General features: G+C 36.5%; 4 protein-coding genes across 4 annotated transcripts; all 4 read right to left on the bottom strand.

The window, feature by feature from the left end:
- Positions 1-1,528: 1,528 nt before the first annotated feature.
- LOC110601268 (heavy metal-associated isoprenylated plant protein 20) lies at positions 1,529-3,208 on the bottom strand. The gene is made up of 3 exons (XM_021738342.2): positions 3,036-3,208; positions 2,890-2,965; positions 1,529-2,013 (listed from the first exon to the last, which is right to left on the bottom strand). Exons 1-3 carry the CDS (start codon positions 3,117-3,119, stop codon positions 1,721-1,723), a joined length of 453 nt encoding a protein of 150 aa, XP_021594034.1. The 5' UTR covers positions 3,120-3,208; the 3' UTR covers positions 1,529-1,720.
- Positions 3,209-6,248: 3,040 nt separating this feature from the next.
- On the bottom strand, positions 6,249-8,480 carry LOC110601199 (pentatricopeptide repeat-containing protein At1g71060, mitochondrial). The gene has a single exon (XM_021738249.2). The coding sequence runs from the start codon at positions 8,290-8,292 to the stop codon at positions 6,673-6,675; it is 1,620 nt and encodes a 539-aa protein (XP_021593941.1). The 5' UTR covers positions 8,293-8,480; the 3' UTR covers positions 6,249-6,672.
- Positions 8,481-16,135: 7,655 nt separating this feature from the next.
- On the bottom strand, positions 16,136-18,878 carry LOC122721946 (uncharacterized protein K02A2.6-like). The gene has a single exon (XM_043951360.1). The coding sequence runs from the start codon at positions 18,521-18,523 to the stop codon at positions 16,136-16,138; it is 2,388 nt and encodes a 795-aa protein (XP_043807295.1). The 5' UTR covers positions 18,524-18,878.
- A 224-nt stretch (positions 18,879-19,102) lies between these two features.
- LOC110602319 (beta-glucuronosyltransferase GlcAT14A) lies at positions 19,103-24,123 on the bottom strand. The gene is made up of 4 exons (XM_021739808.2): positions 23,097-24,123; positions 20,345-20,420; positions 20,139-20,254; positions 19,103-20,025 (listed from the first exon to the last, which is right to left on the bottom strand). Exons 1-4 carry the CDS (start codon positions 23,623-23,625, stop codon positions 19,523-19,525), a joined length of 1,224 nt encoding a protein of 407 aa, XP_021595500.1. The 5' UTR covers positions 23,626-24,123; the 3' UTR covers positions 19,103-19,522.
- Positions 24,124-24,749: the final 626 nt, after the last annotated feature.

The following is a 24,749-nucleotide window of genomic DNA, read 5'->3' as shown; positions in this document are numbered from 1 at the left end:
ATTTTGAATATTGTATGATTCGCACAAGCTAAGCTTTAACATGCATGGAATATTTTTATTTCATATCTATTTTTGGATAGGCAATTATATATCCACAGAGAGTTCGACACGTACAATATTCAAAGTTGGTGGTACTTCTTGGATACTTTTTTTTTTTTTTAAATGATAAAAAACAATACTAGAAAACATTTCTTAATTTAGACTAAGAAAAGAAAAACAAAAGAATAAAAGAGATGTAAAAAAAAAAGCAGGCATCGAAATCCAATTTGTCAATATCAAGCTCCTCCCTTTAATTTGGAGAATATAATTGTGTTAATGAGTTGGAGCATCTCTTGCCTCCTTTTTCCTTTTCAAATTTCCAAATAAGATGGAAGCGTAAGCCCTGTTTGCAACTACTAGATCTGCTCCTTTTGCTTTCTTTTTCTCTTTATATATTCCAATATTTATTCTGCCTTCATCCATAATTAAACGTTTTATTTGTGATGCCCATTTCATATTTCATCCCACTCCTATAGGACCTATGCAAAAGATAAATATAATAATTTTTAAATTATTATTATTGATTTATAATTATAAATTAGTAATTTACAGTCTTAGATCTATTTTGATAATAGTGTTTTTATAAGCCATGCATCCATAGTTTTTGTGGGTTGAAAGTTGAAACCATATCATGAAATGTAAACAATCGTTTATGACATAAGATGAGGTGAACACGTGCCTCAATTTCAATGATGATTCACTTTCTTCAAGCAAAAAGCTCTGAATAATTAAAATTTTATTTTATTAGTTAATTCAATAAATTAGGTAAATCGTTTCTATCTAGTCTTAGAGATGTTATGCCCATAGTTAACAAAAATTATCGATTGATAAGTCAAATTAATTTAATTCAATATTTCTATTTGATTATTTAATCAATGTACGAGTTTCATAGACTGATTTATTTTAAAATCACATCTTACACCTTATTTTCCGATTAGACCCAAAGAAATGATTTGGGATGGAAAATTTTCAAAAAACTTATTTCCAAAACCTTCATCTTTCAGTTTCCTGCTAGCAAATAACCTCTTAATTCTCCAGTTTTTTTCGCTAGGATTGGTGTTTGAGAAAGGTAAGGCCCTATTACCGCATGATTGTGTCTCAAAGACGTGCCAAAATTCCAGATACCATGAACTCTTGTCTTTGTTAATGTCAATACCAATCCTACTCAATCATATTCTAGGCTGCGTTGGGCAATCGTTTTAAATATATATTAATTAAAATTTAGAATATTATGAGTGGATTTTATATTTTTTTTAATGAGATTTTCTTTAACATGTTTTCCATTAATTATATAATGATGTAATAATAATTAATGCATTACAATTAGATAACAGAATTCAAACTTCATAACTCGTGTACGTTTTATTTTATATTTTAAAAGATTTCCTCCTCTACCAATTAACAAAAAAAAAACCATTTTGTCCGTAGAAGCCAAGTACCTTGATTTGGTGGATGTATAATATTTATATTTAATTCTGAAAATCAATTACGGCTAATACCACCTTTATGTCAACAAGTTTCATTTCATTAACTAAAACAAAAGCCAAAAGGTAATTAAACATACAAAACCAAAACTCCTCTAATTAACTCAAAAACCAAATTTTTCTAAATACCTCAACTGACCCTAATCTGCATCTATGTGATTTTCCATTTTCAGCTCAGAAATTCATTAAATTAACTCCTACATAATGGAACATGCATTTGGGTTTTCGTCGCTAAACATGGTTATGAATTTCTCGTCTGCTGCGTTGGGGCTAGGAATGGCTTGAACCACATTCTTAACATAGCCAGAAGGTGCCTTCTTGTCGTAGGCTTGAGCAACGTAAGGATATGCCACCAAGTTGTAGGGTACATATGGCCAAAACTCAGCTCTTTTTCCTGTGCTTCTCACTTTCTTTAAGACCTTGTTTGGCTCAACGTATCCACTTACTGTTACCCGGCTTTGCTTTCTGTTTACCTCCACCGACTTCACACCTACATATTCAAAACAAACAAAGTTAGCACATAATAAACACAAGAATTGAACTTGAGTTAGCTCATGAATTTATGATTTGAAATGACTAGAGGGCAGTTTAGCTGGTTGGTTCATTCACAACCTTATGTTAGAGGTGGTGTTTGGTTTGGTTTATTTATTATGGAAAATGATGTCCTTTTGCTGTCAACAGCAGCTGTAATAGTGCTCCCAGAAAATCTTGCTGTTTCATATTGTACTTTTTGCCTATTTGAAAGAGAAACGATTTGGCCTAAATTGTTGAATTTTGCCTCACTTGCATAAGAAAAATCACTTTGGTAAGCACAAGTAGCAAAAGGGTGGCTGGAAATAGCAACCCTCTCTGCAGAAAATTTTAATGCTGTCTGCAGACTGATTTTGTAAGGAGGACTTCAAGGAGAGAAAAGAGTCAACGCTTGTTAGGTCTCTTCTTCCCCACTTCCCCATGCAAGAAATCTCAGAAATTTCTGTCTTCTTCTACTTTTTTTTTTTTTTAATGAGTTTCTTTCCTTGGGGACTCCATAGAGCAGCCTATATATTTTGGCCACGAAGAATTCCCAACAAAGGTAAAGAAAGTTGAAGGGAAAAGGGAACAATAAAGAAGCAGATTCTTCTAAAAAGATAGAGGGACTAATTTGAATTGTCTAAAAAGCTTTTGATGGGTAATTTTTAGGCTTCATAGTTCATTCGCTGATTTGTGCAACGGGTAAAACCACGCACATGCTTGAAGCTTTGCATGCTTCAAAAATCTTACTTCATTTTTGGATATCGTAATATATTCATGAAGAAGAAAGGTAAAAATTCATGTAAGAAAACGAGAGAGAAAGAGAGAGTGAGAGCTTGAGCTTAAAGACTTAAACCTTTCATGTTGGAAACAGAATTCTTAACTCTCCTTTCACAGCCATCACAGTCCATTTTCACTTTGATATCAACCGTCTGAAATAATAATGAAATCAAAAATGTTAGCAAGCAATCAAATAGAGAAAGATATATATACATAAGGTACCTGCATTGGCTTGCGCTTCCTCCTTTTTCTGGCGTCGGTAAATAAGTCAGAGAGGTAATCTGAAAGAGAATCAAGAACTCCCATTTTGTTTTTCCAAAACTAAAGCAGAGAGTTTCAGAGAGAAAGAGGGGGTTGTGTATGGAGAGTTAATTAAGGGTGGGTGGAAATAAATATAGCGTAAAGGGCGTGCATATATAAGAAGGTAACAAACAATTATTGGTTTGATGAGGAACCGAACCGTGTTGGTGCGAGTCGTACTTTTAAATTAAATATAAATTAAATAATAAAGACAGTGACTTGTGTTCCTCAATCATGCAATCTACGGCTTTATTTAATTTCAAAATTAAAATTGAAATTATATAATTAAGATATTTACTCATTCCTGCATAATAAGATTTAAGTATCTTTGATGAATTATATATGAGTAGACAGGGATAGATATGGATTTCACGTAATATTATTATAATAATAATAATACAGATTTCACTGGAGCCCATCTGTCAATCATCATTGCAAGGGTTTCGTCCAGCCAGCCAGGTTCTTTTTTCAACCTTTTCACGTTTATACGCCGCGTTTAGTTGTATCCTTATTATAAAACTCAAATCGTTTATATGAAACTAACTTTACAGAGAAAATCCAGTGGGCTTTCAAATGGTATCTCACCTCCATTATTCATCTGCTTGTCATTTTCTCTATTTTCTTTTCTGTCATTTGGTTTTCACTATGCCTTCAAAAGCCAGTGGGTTTTGCTTGACTATCTTGATTAATCCAATCATGCAAGTTTTGTTGTTAGCTATTTTCCATTTTTGGGGACCATCAATTGATGCCAACTTAATCCCTAACACCCAAAATGATTGCATAGAAATTTCACAAGGGATATTATTTGAACATTTCTGGCTCCCATTTAAAATAGCCTCAATTTTTAAATATATTCATAAAATATTTTTGCCATTTATTTATATTTTATAAAAATTATATTAACTAGCTCTTAACTTTTAATTTTATCAATTAATATTCACTTTTATTCCTTATTGTAAACTGTTATTTAATTTTCAAATACATAAACTATTCACTATCGAATAAGTTTATATATCTTGAAAATGATAATATTAGCTTTAAACTAAATAGTTTCTTTATCTAATTTTAATAATCACATATTTTGTTTGTTTGTAAAAAAAATAATATTTAGAAAATATTTTTAAAAAATATAATATTCAAAATTAATTTATAATTGTCATTATGGACATATTTATTATTATTATTATTTATATAAAAATATTTGTATATACATAAAATTTAAACTTAATATGCATTATATATTATTTTAATAACTAATAAATCAATTTTTTTTTTTTTTTGAGAAAATCAAATACTTAGAAAATAACAAAATCGTTATTATCCTAGTCGAGGCTGGCTATAGCTAGGCAAATCGGAGTAGTTGGAGTTTTGGTAAATGTCTTTGTTGAATTTGTCCTTATTTTTCTCCCCTTTTTCTTTTTTTCCTCTCCAATCTACAAAAGCTACCAATTATGCTTAGGGAATTCAACATGTAAAATTTGTTGTAAGTTCTACATTATAAAAACACTATGTTGGTGAGTTTGCGTTCAGCGATTTTAAAATTTAATAATTTTTTTTAAAAAAAAAATCAAATTATATATGTATAAAATAATTGATGCATCTTAATATAAGTAAAGCAGTTTTCAGCAGGTATTAGATTGTGCCACGTAAGGCAAACTTGACCAACACGTAGTATCTGTTAAACTGGGAAATTATTAAATTAAATAGACAAATATAATTTTTATATATCTTGTCTTTACTTTCTTGTCCCATACTTTAACAATACCTTATTATTTAAGTATGCTATATATAGAATTCACTTGAAAATAGTTTGTTTAAACAACTGTGTAAATGATAATTTGTGATAAAAAATTTACTTCAAAATTATTATTATTTTATTTTTATTTTTTTTTTAAAGAAAATAATGTAGCTAATTATTGACGGATCAAAGTGGGCCTGGGCTCAATAATACCAACAACATTGGGCTCACACATGAATATGTGACTTAACAGGCCCAGTTAATTAGGTGGTGGTCCAAGGCTTCAACAAAAGAAATGAGGGACCAATAATCAAGGCATTTGAAAAATGTTGTTTTAATAAATTATCTTAATATCCAATTATCTTAATTGTTTTTATAATACTTTTGGCAGATAAAGGACTGCACGTATGGCTATACATGCATGGAAGTTATGGCATGTCAGGAATGAAAGATTGTGGGTCAATAATGTTTTGTCACCCGGTGAGGTTCATCATGCTGCTAGTTCCTATTTTAATGATTATGTGGCTTCACTTGTGTCTCGACCAAGGACGTTATCCCACCCATCTGTTCCTCGTGTGCTCCCATTGGTTGAGGCTACCACTCTTGAAGTTGATTGGATTACATTCATTGACTGTGCAGTCTTTGCTAGTGCTAATTTGTTCGGTTTTGCAGCAGTATTTGAGGACTTGGAAGGCTTCTTTTCCATTGCAATTTCGGGTTTCTATGAGGGGTGGGCAACCTGTTATTGCTGAAGTTTTGGCCTTGCGTCAATGTTTATCCTATGCTAGAGATTGTTTTCTTCAGGCGGGTTGTATTTTTACGGATAACCAATCCTTAGCCTTGGCTATTCGCTCTCCTCTGGATGACTTTTCAAAGTTTGGATTAGTTGTTTCTGATTGCAAAGATGTTATGCGGTCTCAGGGTAACATTCATGTTTGTTGGGTACGGCGTTCAGAAAATAGAGCCGCCCTTATTCTATAAGATAAATAAAGTCTTTTTTGATTCAAAAAAAAAATGTATGATTTTTTAATAATTAATAAAAAAGATTTTGAATAACATATAATTGAATTTGAAATCGAATTCATGTTTTATATCTTGAGTATTTATTATTTGAATTCGCTTTGTATAATAATTAATTAATATAAAAAAATATTTTTAAAATAATATTTATAACTTTTTATATATTTTTCATTTAAAAATGAGAATTTAAATATTCATAGAAGTATTAATTTTAAAATGAAAATTATTAATTAAAAAAATACATTTTATGTAAATTATTAATTAAAATATATAATATTAAATAAATTCATGTATTATTTGAGTAATAATAATCCAGTCAGTATGAATTTAGAATAAAACTATTGCAGGAGCTGAGCTTGTTAAAGACAACACTGGTAGATCCTCCATTGATAACCATCGTTAAGCACTAGAAAGGGACAGCAAGCTCAGTAAACAAGACAATAGTGAGAAATTGCGCAGCAAAGAGTCTGCGTCCTGTCCCTTGTGTTTCTTTTCTCTCCTAAAAATGCCTGTATAGTTAACAAAATGAGAACTTCTGTAAACAAAGCACATGATATGGCCGGCCCAACACAATATGTAGAGCACTGCGCAAGCAACCTTTGATGGGCAGTAGGAACCCATTAATATGATCAATCATATAGGAAAACTAAAATCGCCAACCAAAGTATGTTCAATGCTAGAGAAATCAGATTAAGGCAATTTCATAAATTAAGCCATAGCATGCTTCAAGCAATTACAACGTCCCACTCTGTTATCATCTTAGTCCTCCGAAGATCCAAATCCACTGGATGAGCTCTTTTCTCAAACAACAAATGGAGTTTTCCTTAGTTTATCGATTTTCTTCGCCAAAAGAACAGCAGTATCCTTTTTGCCCTTATCAAGAAGGGCTTGTTTCAGATTACTAAACAAAGCTGCTGGAGGCCGGATACCCACATCCAACATCTCCTCAAAGTATTTACACGCCATATCTAGTTTATCTTCATGGCACAAGCTGTTAACTAATGTAGAGAACATATGCATTCCAGGAAGGATCCCCTTGGCCTTCATCTGATCCCAAATATTTATTGCTCTATCCACTCTCCCCATGTTGCAGAACATCCTAATTATGATCTCATAGGTGCTTACAGTTGGCTCAAATCCCTCCTTGCTGCTCATTTTCTCAAAAACTGAAAAAGCCTCAGTTGTCTTCTTAGCCTTTATCAGATGATGGAGAATTATATCATAAGTTCTTGCATTGGGACCAATCCCACATTTCCTCATCTCATCAACTATCTTATAAGCGTCATCCATCCTCATCGACCAACAATAAGCTCCCACAATGGCATTGTAAGTTGGTGCCTCCGGAACAAAACCTCTAGCCTTTGAAAGCTCAAAAAACTCAAGAGCTTCACTCAACCTCTTCTCAGAACCCAATCCATTAATCAGAGTACAAAAAATGTGAGGATTAGGCGGGCACTTCTTTGCTTCCATCTCGTTGAACAACTCAATTGCAATATCATACTTCTTAGCCTTACAATACGCATTGATAAGAATACCGTAAGTTATAACGTCAGGTTCAAAACCATCATCCTTCATTTCCCTATAAACCTCATCTAACTTCAACAGGTTTTTTTCTTGACCCCACCCTTCTAGCAATATCGTGTAGGACTTGATATCAGGCTCGAACCTTCTCTTTTTCATTTTATCAAACACGTCTTGTGCGCTCTGCACCTGCCTCGACTTGCTCAGAGTATCAATCAATCTATTAAAATCTGACGGTTCAATTTTCAATCCAAACTTCTCCATTTTCTCAAACGCATCTATTGCTTCTTTGACTTTCCTTGCTCTCGCGTATCTCCTTGAAATCAATGCGAAAGTCTCTTTACATAACAATTTTTTTCGCTTCATGTCACTGACTAAATTCCACATCATATTAAATTGCTTGATCTTGCCCAAAGATTCAATCAATGCATTGTAGCTCTCTGTGCTATACACAAACCCCTTTTGCTTCTCTGCCCATCTGAAGAACGATAATGCAAGAACACCAGCATTGCTTAACCTCTTCAATACCTCAAGAACCAAAGCAGGTGATACCTCAATCGAAGCCTTATCGAGTAAACTCTGAATACCAGGAGTGGGGTTTTTGGACAGCAACCTGCAGATTTTTTCAGTGTCTTCAATGATTTTACAGGTTAAAATTTCTGGGTTTTGGTCATCATTGTTGATTAGGACTTGCGATTGCTCCAAATTAGCATGGATTGATCTGTGAAAGATAAAATAAGGGTTTAACAAAGGGGTAGACAGGTTGTGAGAGTTGGTGGTCGAATTAAAAGTGAAAAATTTCTCCTTGAAGCACTCTTGTGAACAAGGAAGTGATCGGATCAAACAACTTTCAGCACATAGACTTCTTGAGAGAAGACACAAGAATCGAAAGCGAGTCATTAAATCTTGGATTGGTCAAACCCTAAGACAAGCTGAAACAGAAATATTGTCAGCTCGGGCGGGAAGAGTCGCAGTAATGTTGCTAAATCTTAATGTGGGTAACATCCACGGAGAACCGACAATAGTAGGTTATGAAGTATTATTTTTTTTAATTTTTTATATTTTATGTATATAGTAGAAGTTGTCAAATTTTAAAATTTAAAAATTAGATCAAATTTAAAGAGTTATTCTGAAACCATTAAATCGTGTCTCTTCCAAATAAATGGAAGGATCAATCTTCTTACGAAATTTTCTCTTAGTAGAATACAAACTTAAATTTTTTTAAAAAATTAAAAATTTGGGGGCCATGGCCCACCCTCACGTCCTCTGTGGGTCTGCCCCTAAGGTGGAATCAACCTTGGGTTACTATTATCGAACATGAATGGAGCCCCCATAAAAAATAATAATAATAATAATAATAATAATAATAAAAAGCAGATCCTTTAAAGTTTTTATACGAAATCTAATAGAAAATCTCTATCTCTTTCGGCCCAGATATAGAAAACAAACAAAAGAAAAAAAAACAAAAACACAACAAACCACAAAACATCCACACCAAGGTAGAGAGGAGAAGCCACCGTCGAAGGATCAGACCAAAGCAAATCAAACCCATGCAAGTTTTTCTCCCAGAAAACCTAACTAGGGAGAAGATTTTCTCTCTCTAGATTTCTAGAGAAAGTTTTAAGTAAAATTAAAATTTCACCAATTATAAGAGTCGTTTACCTTTCAAAAAATATATTAAATGTTTATTGAACTAAAAATATCTCAATTTTATAAATTTTTATATTTATAACCTAAAATTTTAATTTTAAATAAATAACTTCTATTTTTAAATTTATTATAATTATAGTAATTCTTTAAATAAATTTTAATAAGACAATATATTATATATTATTATTTTTATTACATAAATAATTTAATTAATTAAAATTAAATTTTAATTAAAATCTTAAACTACTTTTTAATTTAAAAATTTTCTATACTCTCGCATTTTTCTCTTTCTTAAATCTAACTTCTTATTTTTCATTTTCCGTGAAAGACGATCTGCATCAATTGACTATCAATAAAGAGAAGTTATTGTTATCCCTATTAAGAGTTCCAGAGATATTTCGATCGTTACTTACGAGGGAATATGTAATACCCGGCTAGAATCCGGCATCGGAATTCCTGTCGTCCGGTGGAATCCGGGGTGTCGGACTTCTAGAGGAGGGTAGGATTTATGTTTTACTATGTGTTATGATGTGTGTTAATATGGTAAAGTCAATTGGAATTAAGTTTTGAGTTGAAATGAACAAAGGCAGATGAGCCAAGTTCGGCCGCCGAAGGTAAGTTCGGCCGCCGAAAGTGCTCAAGGTTCGGTTTTCGAAGTTTAAGTTCGGCCCCCGAATGTTGCATGCGTTTGCATGCGATTGGGCAGCCGACGCTGAGGTGGCCAGCCAGCTGAGTCATGGATTTTGACAGATGTTGGCCTCAGATTCTTGCCATGGACTAGGCCACGTCTCTCATGACTCATCTGCACATGTTTTGGTTGTTTATACAGAAGGTTGAGGTGTTTGCAAAGGTGTTGAAAGTTGAGAGAACTCAAGCTACGTTTTTGAGGTTTTGAGAGTTTGCAGAGAAGTTGATCTGTTTCCCTTGTTCAGTACGTGTATCTTCCTGTTTACAGAGGTAAGGGAAGATCTAGAACCTGTTTATATGTTTTCTGAAGGTTTTATGGGGTTAAAGGAAAGAGATGCATGCTTAGGTTATTAATGGTAGTTTTGATGATTTATGCATGTATACATGTTTATGTGTTATGTTTGTTTTGTTGTTTGGGGTTATTAGATAGTTTTGGACCCCTGAGAACATATACTTGAGTATTTGTGTGTGGAATAGTTGAAGTATGCATGTTTGGAGATGTTGAAGGGAAGGAGGAGCTTGGTTTGCCGTCGGGGCTGAGTTCTGGATGAACTCAGGTTCGGCAGCCGAAGGATCATTCGGCCGCCGAACCTCTTGCATGGTGGCTTTGGCTACCACAGCTTGCCCCTGAGTGTTTTTGCATGTTCGGCTCTGTTTGGGGGATTCGGCCGCCGAAGGTTCCGCCGAAAGTTAGAGACTTTCGTCTCTGGAGTGTGTTTTGGCCCCCGAAACTTGTCCCCGAAAGTGTTCGGCCGCCGAAGAATGAGTTTCGGCCGCCGAAGGTGCTTGAGTTTCGTCTATGGAGAGGACATTCGGCCGCCGAACCTGCCGCCGAAAGTGTTCTGTCCAGTTTTTCTTTTGTATGTTTTGCATGAGCTTTAGAGTAAGATTAAAGGGATTCTTGGGTAGGTCAATAGCGTTAGTTTAAGATAGTTTGGTCCCTCATTTACGTCTTTATCTGTACCTATACAGACCAGAGGAACCAGAGAGAGCAGCAGTGAGTACTGCTCCAGAGTTTTCAGAGCCTGCTCAGTCAGTCAGTCCAGTTAGCCAGAGGTGAGTGGAACTAACCTTAATCTTTTAATTGGAATATGAAATGCTTTTAGCATCAGTCATGCATCATGAGTATATTGTAGGTTATGTGCATTAGTATCCACGAATATGTTGCATTGCAGAATTATCTGTTGATGTGAGTAAATGCTGAATGATCCAATAGTCACAGACAGGAAGTCCAGGAGCCTTTGACTACGCCCTGGCAGGTATAGAGAAGTCCAGGAGCCTTTGACTACGCCCTGGCAGGTTTATAGTAAAGACCAGGAGCCTTTGACTACGCCCTGGCAATGGTAAGTACAGAGGTGTTATATACACATATACATATATGACAGGAAGACCAGGTGCTCGATTCTACGCCCTGGCACAGAGTTACTGGGACTATGTGGTGACAGGTTTACTCTTGATGTGAAATGTTTGTGTTATGACGCATTTCATGAGATCATGTTTTACTGAGAGATTTTACTGTTCTACTCACTGGGCTATAGAGCTCATCCCACTCCCTTAATCCCAGTTTTGCAAGTTCAGTGGTCAGTGTACAGGGACAGTTCGGCAGAGTACAGAAAGAGTAAAAGAGCTTGTAATAGTATAGAGTGGACATGTAAATTGTAAAGAGATGTTATAGTTGTGTATAATGTTAGAGTTGTGCTTGACTTAGTTATATTGTGTTGTAAAGCTTTTGTTACATACATGATCTGTATATGTATATATGTTTTATAACCAGGCTTAACAGGTATGAGTTAACCCATCTAGAGCAAGCTCTAGTCAGGGGTAAAGAGTACAGAGTACAGAGTACAGAGTACAGAGAGAGTGCATGCACAGGTTAAGCCTTGGTTCAGCAAAGAGTTTTTATTTTCACAGAAAATGTATCATGTATGAGGTTTACAGGTACACAGAGAGTATTGCAGGCTTGCTACGGGTTCTGGCGGCCTTAAGCCGACCTGAATCCTAGCGCCGGTGACGGTCCATTTTGGGGTCGTTACAGAATATTTCTTACATATAATCCAATCAATTTTCAGAATATGTGCAGATTTATGACGGCAATTCTCGAACAGTTATTGTATTGAAAGATTTGGTTCCTAGTTATAAACCAGACATTTTGTTTTTTATGGAAACAAAAACTCTTAGTTCTCGTATGATATTTTTTCATAATTTTTTATATTTTGATGGTTGCTTCTTAATCAATAGATAAGAATTGAGATGAGATCTTTCATTAATGTGGAAGAGTCATAAGTCTGTGTTTCTGTGATTGACTTTTTTTCAAATTTTATTAATTCGATTGTGATTGTTTCGGAATGTAATGTTTAATGGAGATTTATTAGTTATTATGGGTTTCCGGAATTGCAACGACGACGTCAGTCTTGAAACTTTATTTGAGATTTATCTCATAGAAGTTCTCTTCTATACCTTTATTCGGAAGATTTTAATGATTTATACTCGAGAGATGAAAATAAAGGAAGAGTATGTTTGCCAAATTATCTTATACAGGGATTTAGACAAATACTTGAGGAGATTTTTACTAAATTATCTTATGCAGAAATTTAATTTTGAATGATTGTACTAGAACTGATATTTTTGTTAGATGGGTTCGTCGTAATGTTACTCTAATTACTGATACTTTGGTTAGAGAATCTATCCAGTATAATCGTAACTTTATTTGGAATGATATTTCTTTTTTTTTATTAAATTTTATTGATTGTAGTTTTATTTTGAAAAAAAAATTAAAATGTTAAACTATTAATTAAATAAAAATTTTAAATTATATAATTAAAATATTTAATTTTCTTATACTTAAATAAAAATTTTAATTAAGAATTTTAGATAATTAGGAGGTTTAAGATTTTAATTCAAATTAATTAAATTATTTATATGGTAAAACTAATGATAAATGAGTTATACTCATAGATTTAGTATGGTGATAAATACATTTAAATAGATTTAATAGATCTCATGTTCTACTCTCTCAATTTCCGATTTCTATTTCAAAAAGAAAATGACACATGAGTTACTTTAAATATGTTGAAAATTAATTTAAAAAATTATTGTAATCAGCATAAATTTAAAAGTTAAAATTTTTTATTTAAAATTAAAAATTTACATCATAAACATGAAAATCCATAAAATTTAAATATTTTTAGTGTAATAGAACTTATTTTAAATACAAATGACAAAATATAATTGACGAGTACAAGAAAATTATATGTTGCTTTCGAAATACTAGGGGACAAGATTGAGTTGGTTTTCCGAGTTTATTCAATAATTTGCACACCTAAAGTCATCAAGATAGATTTGACTATGTTTTCTCTTATTCTTCAATAATTTTTATTTCGAAAAACAAGAATATTATATGAATTCAAGAGAGACAGAATTCATCCTCTCTAATTGTCTAAGCAGGGGGAGGTTTCAATCTCTATTTGTCTAATTATAGGTTTCACTCTCCACACCAGATAGCTAGCCTGTAGTTTCTTTTTATGATTGTTTTGGTTATCAAATCCTGCTCTTCATGATGAGAGAGTTTTTGGGAGATCTGTCGAAGGACTCTAATCTAGATGATGTTGTGTTATTGGCTCCATGAATTTAGCGTCTGCGTTGATCAAAGGAAGGGATTTATGCATGTCCAACATCAGCAACTCCAAGGTATCCTCAGCCATTTCTTGAAAGGCCAGTGAGCTCTGCAACGTCACCCTCCTAGACCCAGTGCTTCTTGTTTTTTCTGAACCCTAGATATCTAGGTGCCATTTGAGTTTTTGCTAACTCGTGCAAGTTTTGCTACAGAATAAAAGTAGACTACATATGATGGATTGGCTTGTTTCAGAGAAAATGAAGAAGCTGGATGTCGGTGAAGATTCCCTGCAGCCGCGTAATGTTAGGGTCCCTATTGTAAGATCGTGTTATGGGTCTGTGGGTTGAGGGAAAGTTAGGATTTGGAGTGTTTAGGCTGGGTGTTTGGGAATCAGATGCGGTTTTTTTCTTCTTTTGACCACGGGTCATTAACAGACTTGGTTCAAAGAGGGAGCCTTACCTCTGAGTTAAAGTACTCAAGACTTTGTTTGATTTTGGACGTATCCATTCATTGATGATTATTCGTTTAAATACAGGAAGTGTAACTGCTACTTCCTACATCAAAGGTAACTACTTCTAAGTGGAGAAATACTCTCCCCAACTAAGCATGAAAAGGGAAATGGAGGATCAACCTCCTACAAAGCAGGAAATATGGGAAATAACTGAAACAGAAATTAATAAATTAAATATGACTAATTCAACAGCTCAATCCGTGGTTGACTGGGCCGTTTAGCCTTGGATCCGTGACCATAACGTGTGTAGACCTGAATTGGCTTGGTAACATTACTACCCGTCCCACAAGGAAGCTTGTCCGCAAGCTTAAATTCTGGAAATCTTGCTGTAAGAAGGTCAATCTGTTCCCAAGAAGCATCGGCTGGAGAAGAATGACTCCAATGGACTAGAACTTCAGGCACCCCTCCTTTGTGGCGATAATCTAAAATAGCAGATGGTTGAGTAGGTTCCAAAGGAGGAATGGATGGAAGAACTGGTAAAGGAGGCGTTAAGCCCTCATGATATGGCTTGAGGCAGGAAACATGAAAAACGGGGTGGAGCCGTGAATCCGAGGGAAGATCCAATCGGTAGGCCGTAGAACCAATTCGTTCCAAAACGGCAAAAGGACCAAAGAACTTGGGGGAAAGTTTTTGGTTTTGCCGATTTGCTACAGAAGTTTGGCGGTAAGGCTGTAAACGCAACAAAACTTTATCACCCACCTGGAATTCCACCAAACGATGAGACTTGTCATAAGTTGTTTTCATTTTCTGTTGAGCCTGAATGAGGTTTTGTCGGAGATGTTGCAGCATCTCATCTCTAGTTAGGAGGGCGGCATCAACAGCTTCGAATTTCGAACTACCCGGAAGGTAGGATAGTAATCGTGGAGGAGGCCGACCATAAACTGCTTCGAAAGGTGTGGCTTTGAGGGATGAGTGGTAGCTGGTATTGTAACAAAATTCTGCCCAAGAAAGCCAATCGATCCATCTCTTAGGATTTGCGCTGGTGAAACAACGGAGATACATTTCAAGAGTGCGGTTAACCACTTCTGTTTGACCATCTGATTGGGGGTGATAGGAGGAACTGAAGCAGAGAGTTGTACCACTCAACCGAAACAACTCCTTCCAAAAAGAACTTGTGAAAGTTGCATCCCTGTCACTGACTATAGTCTCCGGCAACCCATGCAGCTTAAATATATGATCAAAGAAAAGTCTAGCAACACTCACAGCAGTATAGGGATGTGACAATGCCAAAAAATGACTGTATTTAGAGAAACGATCAACCACCACTAAAAGAACATTTTTACCTCGTGAAGTCGGAATGCCTTCAACAAAGTCAAGAGATATGTCTGCCCAAATCTGCGTAGGAACGGACAGAGGATTGAGCAATCCCGCAGGTTGGAGCGTTTCAGTTTTATGGCGCTGGCATGTATCACAAGCACGCACAAAGTTTTGCACGTCATGCTTCATTCCGAACCAGAAAAAATCCCGACTGATTCTGTGAAGAGATTTCTGATACCCCTCATGTGTCTGATTATGTAATGCACTGACCACCAGGTGGATAGAAGGAGAGTTTCGCGGAAGGTAGACCCTATTGTTGTAAAGGAGAAAACCTTTCGAAAAACTCCACTTGGAAGTGGCGGCACCTTTTGAAATAGCTGTTACTTGTTGCTGCACTTCTTCGGATGCATTCTGCTCCTTCTGGATTTCATCAAATAAACTCAATTGCGGCATAGAGACGGCGAAGAGAATAGATTGATCTGCGTCACGTCTGGAAAGGGCATCAGCAACAGTATTGGCCTTGCCTGATTTAAATTCCACTGTAAAACAAAAACCCAACAGTTTGCTCACCCAATGTTGCTGTGTTGAAGAAAGGTGGCGTTGCTCTAGCAAGTACTTCAGTGTAAAATGATCGGTGCGAACTACAAACTCGCGTCCCCACAGGTAAGAGTGCCAATGTTTTATTGCCTTCACAAGCCCAATTAACTCCCGTTCATATGCAGGGAGAGAATGATGTCGAGCTGCTAAGGAGCGACTGAAAAAAGCAACTGGCATGTTTTGTTGGAGTAGAACTGCACCTATTCCAGAACCGGAGGCGTCACATTCAATGACAAACTGAAGCTCGAAATCCGGAAGCACCAGAATTGGAGTAGAGGTCAGAACGGATTTCAATTTCTCAAAAGCGACGACAGCCTCGTCAGACCACTGGAAATTATTCTTTCGAAGCATAGCTGTGAGAGGAGCGGCTATGATTCCATAATCTTTGACAAATTTGCGGTAGTAGCCGGTGAGCCCTAGGAATCCCCTTAACCAGTCACTGTGGTGGGCTTGGGCCAGTCAAGAACTGCTGAAATTTTGGACTGATCCACCTGGACTCCTTTGTGAGAAATTATATGGCCCAAGTATGAAATTTGACCCTGTCCGAAGACACATTTGCTGCGTTTGAGAAACAGCTTATGCTCCACCAGCAAATTAAAGATTAAACGTAGGTGATGAAGGTGCTCAGCCCATGAATTACTGAAGATGAGAATGTCATCAAAGAACACAAGAACAAATTTGCGTAAAAAAGGCTGGAATACCTCATTCATCAAGGCTTGAAAGGTGGAGGGTGCATTTGATAAACCGAATGGCATCACCAGAAATTCAAAATGGCCATGATGTGTTCGGAACGCAGTTTTCTCAATGTCTGGAGGGTGCATGGCGACTTGGAAATATCCTGATAATAAGTCAAGTTTAGTAAAGAAGCGAGCGCCACCCAGCTCCTCCAATAACTCTTCAATCACCGGAATAGGGAACTTGTCTTTGATGGTTTTGGCATTTAATTCCCGATAATCGACGCATAAACGCCAAGACCCATCTGCTTTGGGAACTAAAATTACCGGAGAGGAAAAAGGAGAGCGGCTGGGTCTAATAATACCTTGTTGTAGCATGGCCGAACACTGTCTCTCAATTTCATCCTTCTGCCCATGTGGATACCTGTATGGACGGACTACCACCGGTTTGGTTCCTGGCTCCAGTGGAATTCTATGATCACAAGCTCTGCTGGGAGGTAATCCAGTAGGTGGGTCGAACACAGAGTTAAATTCGGTCAGTAATTTATGCAGCTGGTCGTCTGAAGAAGAACACAATAGGTTGTAAAGATCCGAATGGCTGGAAGAACAAGTGGAACCCAGCCCCTTTAATTCGACTAAGGACCCCTGCTGAATAAAACACATTTTCATGACCCCAAAATCCCATAGGATAGGACCTAGAGTGCGTAGCCAGTTTACTCCCAATACGACATCAAATCCAGTCAGTGGAAGGACAAATAAGTCAACCGAAAAAGAGTGGGACTCTAATAGAATAGGAGTTCCCTTACAAATACCTGGACTACACAATCGATCCCCATTAGCCACATTAACTTTCAACCCATCTTGTTTATTTACCTCCGCTCCCAATTCGGCCACCTTAGCAGCAGAAACAAAGCTGTGCGTGCTACCGGAATCGACTAAGATCAGGATGTGTCCCCCCTGCCAATTTCCCATCAACCGCATGGATTGAGGGTTCGGGGTACCTGTGATGGCATTCAAAGAAATCTCCGGCTGATCAAGATCGGAGGTAGAACCATCAACCCCGCTCTCTGCTGGTTCTTCTAAGTCAATCCAGAACAGCTTCTTACATTGGTGACCCCGCACGAATTGCTCATCACAGTTGAAACACAAGCCCTTTTGCCGTCGCTCCTCCATCTCATCGCGGGTTAGTTTTTTTACCACACGATTGCCACGGACATCAGAGGGAAAAAAATTGCGACGAGTTTCGCGCATATTTGAAGTACGTGAAAAGAGTTTCCGTTCGTACAGCCTTGACATGCTCATCGCTGTCGCTAAATCAGGTGGGTGGTGGAGTTCAACTTCGACACCAATAGCTTCTTGCAAGCCGCTGATATAAATATCAACCTTCTGTTTTTGCGTGAGGGCACCAGCTCTTGAAACCAAAGCCTCAAAACGATTTTGGTAGTCAGTGACAGAACCCAACTGCCGAAGCTTTGATAACTCGCCCAACTTGTTGCTTCGAACCGAAGGCCCAAATCGCAGATGACACTGTTCCTCGAATTTGGCCCAAGTAGGATCAGGGAATTCATCAGTGAATTGTAAGAGCCAGACTTGAGCAATTCCATCTAAATGGTAAGACGCCATATCTACTTTCTCTTCTTCAGGCGTATGTTGATGACGAAAGAAATGCCTGCAACGACTAATCCACCCCAAGGGGTCTTCTGTACCATCATAGCGAGGGAAATTGAGTTTAGTAAATTTCGGAACCATCGAACTTCCATCGGATGTGTCAGAATTCGAAGTTCCAGAAGTCTGCTTATCGTTTCGTGATTTGGCCTGACTTTCGATACTGCTTGATTGTCGAGCCTGCTTGGCCGCTTCAAGTTCGGTGGATATAGAATCCATCTTGGAATGCATTTGTGCCATTTGTGCAGCACGTTCTTTGTTAGCTTGTTGCTCAGCCAACACGATGTCAAAAAGTTTAGAGAGTTGTTCTTGAACAGAGTCACCCATAACGTTAGGCTCTGATACCAGTATGTTAGGGTCCCTATTGTAAGATCGTGTTATGGGTCTGTGGGTTGAGGGAAAGTTAGGATTTGGAGTGTTTAGGCTGGGTGTTTGGGAATCAGATGCGGTTTTTTTCTTCTTTTGACCACGGGTCATTAACAGACTTGGCTCAAAGAGGGAGCCTTACCTCTGAGTTAAAGTACTCAAGACTTTGTTTGATTTTGGACGTATCCATTCATTGATGATTATTCGTTTAAATACAGGAAGTGTAACTGCTACTTCCTACATCAAAGGTAACTACTTCTAAGTGGAGAAATACTCTCCCCAACTAAGCATGAAAAGGGAAATGGAGGATCAACCTCCTACAAAGCAGGAAATATGGGAAATAACTGAAACAGAAATTAATAAATTAAATATGACTAATTCAACAGCTCAATCCGTGGTTGACTGGGCCGTTTAGCCTTGGATCCGTGACCATAACGTGTGTAGACCTGAATTGGCTTGGTAACACGTAACAATGGCTGGACATCGATTACCAGTTTATTCTGGATTGATTTGGGTGGTTTGATTCTACAAAGGTCTAACCCTGAAATAGACTAATTGTTTTATGTCTCTAGGCTCTTGTGCTCTGATAAGTATAACATAGTCATCTCTCCTACAACGGAATCAGAATATGAGAAGTGAGATTTTGAGTAAATGTTTATATTTTTTTTTTCTATTCAAAGAAATAATTAATTGAAATAATAAGTCACCGTTGATATTGATACATCTGACATCGCAAAATGTTTGAGAGTTTCTCTATTCAATCACATCTGAGCACAAAATTAGAATTAAATGAATAATAAAGTTAAATGAGTGAAACACAACTTTTAACATACAACAGAATTCCATGGCAGCACAAACAAGTAGATCCTCTCGTTTGACTGAAACTATCCGCGGCACAAGATACAATCTAAAACCCCCCGAGAGAACTAATTCGGTTCCTTCAACTCTGCCAATCCTGAAACATCTATCCTCTCCCTCCCAAAAAGTGGACCTAAACGACCCAAAATAATCATTTCTCTGGCAATGGTCATCCTTTGAACTCGTCATCAAATTTCAGATGCAAAAAATTTTTGCATCTTGCCGCAGACAATGGGCCTCTATCATGCACTTTCATTTGCACTGATTCATCTGATCCAGAAGGTTTTTGATACTCTCTTCAATTTTTTTCGCCTGAGGCCCAGGGTTAACAACATTGACATCACCCCACTGGGAGCAAGGATCAATCCACCAGCTCCTCCGGCCAGTGCACCAGGCACCTGGAGCAGCTTGGTTATGACCACGCTTTAGGATTTTCTCATCAACCATTTCTAGTACTGGATCATTCCTCTTGAATTGTCTTGCAAAAGCGGCTCCACTTTGAACCATTTGATCATAATCCGAAACATTCAAAAACTGAGGTTCCATCTTTGGAGGATTGTCCCAGACCATATATCTTAGATCGCTGTTCACAGTAGTGTTCTTAAACTCCGGTGCATTGCAAATGACAGAGTGGAAATAGCCCTCTTCAGGTAATATCACATTATTGAAGTACATGAGAACAGTTCTTGGAAGGTTATCCCAACCAAGAATGCAAAATTCAAGGAACGATCTGCTCAAGATTACCCATGGGGAGCCTGCAATTGGAGAAATAACTGTTATCACACAGAATTTTACAAGTAATGAAACCGACAGCTATTTTCAGTTTTTAACATTGCATAAACCGCATACTATTAAGAATAGACTTTGCCTGTGAATACTTTGAAAGCATCAGGCGTTGGCCGCTTCTCTGTAGCCCTAAAAATCTGCGTCCTCCTTGCTAGGTAAATTGCAGGGTCAACAACAATAGGCTGGAACCTCTGAGATCTGCATTAAGTTAGGCCAATAAAGTTCAGAATTACTTTTACTTCACACAACTTTAAGTACAACAAAGTTTACCAAGAAGGGGTTGCCTACTCTTTCCACCCCAGATCACTGGTGTGATCTATAAAATTCAGGTCTCTGCCAAAAGAGGAAAATACGTGGGACAAGTCTGGAAGCCAATAACAGGAACAAATACAGAGTTAAAACAATCTCATAAAGGAAAATGACATGTTGGAATGAAATCACATATAAAGATGCGAGTTATAAATCTTGAAAAAGCATAACAAATTGACAGCCACCAGGGCATAGGACCATAAAAGCTTCTTGGCAAAATAAGGAGAACACGGAAGAAAATAAGACTCAAAAGCCAAATCATTCAAATGTGAAGCAAGAACTCAGATGCTGATTATATCAGTAGAAGGTTGAAGTGATGACCTATATTAAGCCATGACATCCTTAAATGAAATCTGGAGAAATAAACCGGTCTCAATCTTCAGGACTCGGTTGGGTATTATTTATATCTCATTGGTGAGAGAACGATGAACACTTGTAGTTGTCATTGAACTCCTGCATTTGTAAGCCTTGCCAAGGAGGTAACTTCACTTGTTCAATGATCTAGAAGACAACGCATTTGTCTCAATTGACATCTTGAATATGAGTAGTTAGCTCATTCATAACTAAGTTAAACATGTATGGACTCAAAACTTATCCCTCGTGTAAACCCAATTATATAATAAACTTGTCTGCATCCCTTTCACTGTTCATACACTGATAACCCCCATCCTCAGCACCCAAACATGTCTTTAATGATATTTATATATTTGAGATTGACTTATTTCTTCTCTAGCAACCACTAAGGAACTTTTATTGGTTTCCTATCATGTGTCTTAATCAATGAGACCAGATGAAGATCCTGCTTCCTCTCCCTATAAATTTCCATTGCTCTTCTTCATAGGAAGATAGACTCTATTGTAGATCCACTAGGCATAAATAATTAAATATTGAAATATCCACAACAATTTAACATCCATTTTTACATCCACAAAAAGCATACAAGCAGCCACTAGAAAGAAGACCAAATACATTCAACCTCACACAAATCACTACACAAACCCTGGTTTTCCTCATGGTGGGTAAAAAATATATGTGAGAATGCATATCCTATTATGAATCCAGATCAAGATCAAGGAAAGACTATATATTGATACACCAAGAGCTAGTAGAGGTGAGGCCATATAACAAATTTATAAAGCCTATATGTCCTGCATAAAGCACGCAACTAACTATAATACAGTTGTAAATTTGTACTTATTATGCAAAACTCTACACACTTATTGGACAATGCTTGCCTCTACTCTGATGAGATTATAACACAACCTCTGCATAGAACAAACAACCAAACCTTCTCTAGGTGAAATCTGTAAAGGTGATATTCTCCCCTTTTTTTCTTGAAAAATAAATTGATCGAGCATTACATCTCCACACCACTAATAATTATGAATTCAGTATGATATTCTGTATGTATTCATAACACTCTAAATGAGTTGAGCAAAGATAAGTTGGATTTGAGGGATCCCAACTGAAGAGGGGGGGTAAATCAATTCAACATCAACAAATTCATTTATGTTATAGAGAGAACATGATTGCCTTTTTTTTTCTCCAGCTAAATTGAGGTTTTAGATAATACTTTTTACCTATTACACAAAAAGCAGGCTGGGTTGACAATTTAGTTCTCTATCAACCAATATCAGGTACTTAACCCTGTACCCTTTTATGGTTGAAATCTATGAGAAAAAAATATAACTGTGCAGACTATAATAATGGGAAAGGAGCAAGTTATTATTTAAGGTAATTACAATTTAGTTTCTGCAGTTTAGTGAAACCTACACATTAGTCCCCCTAAATAAGTCACTGCCGTGAGAAATACAATTAGGATTCTTTTATTTCATTCACAATGTACTCCATATAGTTTAAATACACACAATCATGAGTTAGTTCGATAATCTCTACCTAAAACTACCCATGTCAATTATAAAACTCTTCTTTCGGATACTCATACCTGTCAGCAGCATAGGCACAGATTAGATGGCATCACCCATGGTGGTCCAGAATAACAGCATAGACTACAGCGCATCTTCTAATATAGTCGGGGTACTGTGTTGATTCTGAAACTAGTCTAAAAGTATATATGGAGCAACAAACTAGCCTAGTAAACTTTTCCAAGCATTTTTTACTCTAGCAAAGTCATCCAAGATGAAACAGAAACAGGCACAATGACTAGTCTAATTAGTACCTAAGGCTTTCAATGCCCAAATTTCCAAACCACAATAACAAATTTAAGAAACCAGGAAAACCTAAAATAGAATATTTCCAAATGCCGAATCAGCTAAGAAGATGCAAAATGTGAAACATAATTTCAAGAAGAAATTATTAAAGAAGCCATTATATATGGTTTCCATCGCAATTGCAAAGGATATCAGCCTCGAATCAACACCAAGCAGAGCAAAAATGGAACAGATAACACATCTAGGCTAATATATTTGGTTATTGAAAATTGAGAAGAAATAGGGACCCATTTCTTTTTTTTTTCCCCAGCATATGTTTATAAAATAACAGAGGAAGAAGAAAGAAAAACGTATTACCATAAAAACGTATTACCATTTTAGGGTCGGTTGACAACTCTGCACTTAACAAATGCAATTTTCTCCAAATAAATAAATAGACAAACTCCAACAAAAAAGAACAAACTATCAACTATTGCTAATAATTAACTTCCCCATATCAAACGAATTAAATGTGAAAACCACAGGAAAATCAGAAATATAGAAATCCCAAATCAACATACCATCCTGAGTCAACAAGGGATAATCCGATGCACTCAATGCAACAAACCAGTTCCACCCTGAGTGCATCCTCAACAAAATGGCGGCAGCACGCAACGTGGCCGCCGCATAAGAGGAACCCAAATTCGACAGCCGATTAGGCTTCCCTACAACGTCGACATTTGCGAAAGACCTGATTGCTGGCACTGCATTTATTGCCCCGAGAAGCCTAACTCTCTCCTTATCAGATGCATCAGCATTTAAATGCAACAAATAATGGTTCCTTGGGTGATAGACCGCCAGCAATAGCCGGAAGATTCGATTACCATCACCTCGACCACCCGATATATAGTAAGCGAAAGCGGGAGGGTAATGGGTGCCATAATGTACTGCAGAAGGGAAGGGTTTTGTGGAGCTGAAAGCAGAAATTGAGTAGAATAAGAGAAACAAGAGAGAGAGAAATGCTGCAGAGAAGAGTGTGAAAAGCCATCTTTTCTCTGCTCCCATAATACCAACACTAGTGTCTAATCGGCCTCTCGTTTTTGTTCCCATTGTTGGCGATCAACTTGATAATGGAGCATACGTCGGTATGAAATCAGATCAAGTTCAAAAATTTCAGCTAAACTTGATATTTCGCGAAGAAATCAGGATACATGTAATGACGACTTCTTTTGAATTCCGACGGGAAATGGGGAAGAAATGGATCATCAATTTGAAGTTTTTTGGGGTAAATTTCAGATTTTTAAGGTTAAACGAAGAAATGGAAATCTGTAAAATGAAGATTTTCGCGTTAAATTTGGGGTTAGGGAAGGAAAAGAGAAAATGGTGCACCGGGATCTTGAGGTTTGCGAGTCCGGTGTGGAGCTTGGGTTGTTAGCTAGAACAGCAGGAACTGGATCAGAAACGGTCAAATTTTGCTTCTTCTCTTTTTCAATTTTATATCTCTGTGTCGCTCTCACTGTACTTTGCTCAAGAATATCTAAATCAGTCCCTCCTTTTCTCTACAGATGCTAAAGTTTACCACCCTAGGGTTAGGGTTTTCCGGTTAAGATTTGTTATATTGCGAGATGTAGATGGGTATTTTACACATGGGGCGTGCACACACGCCACATGGAGGAAACATTCGCCCAATCATATGGGCACACGACTGTCCATTTGATTGTAGAGGTAGAGGATACGCGCCAGTTGAGAAAGTGGGAGAAGGGGTGATCCTATTTCCATATTGGCGGTGGTTTGGGTTTATCCGAGTGGTCCTGATGGTCGATGGGCATCTGGTGGAACCGGGGGTAATGCTCCTCTCATTTAAACCTTTATTCGGCAATGTAATTTTAGTGTTTGTAACAGTTATCCCTCCTAAAATAATAGTAAAATTCACCGTTTGATCTCTAGTTTTAAAAATTATTAAATTATTTATTTTTTTTAAAAAAATTAAATATTTAAACCAATCCTTAATTATTTAATTTTTATATCTATTTAAGTTGATAAATATAAAATAATTAAAATGTCTTTATTATCAATTTTTATGATTTTAAAATATAATTATTTCATCCCTTTAATTTTAAAAATATAATTATTTAATTTTTATAATTTTAAAATAATAACCATTTGATTTTCATAATTTTAATATAGTAACTATTTAATTTTTATAATTAATAATATTTAATTTATTAAATTAT

The sequence above is a fragment of the Manihot esculenta genome, chromosome 15, assembly GCF_001659605.2.
Source record: "Manihot esculenta cultivar AM560-2 chromosome 15, M.esculenta_v8, whole genome shotgun sequence".
Lineage (NCBI taxonomy): Eukaryota > Viridiplantae > Streptophyta > Magnoliopsida > Malpighiales > Euphorbiaceae > Manihot > Manihot esculenta.
The sequence above is the reverse complement of the archived record's forward strand: the minus strand, read 5'-3'. Positions and strand labels throughout refer to the sequence as shown.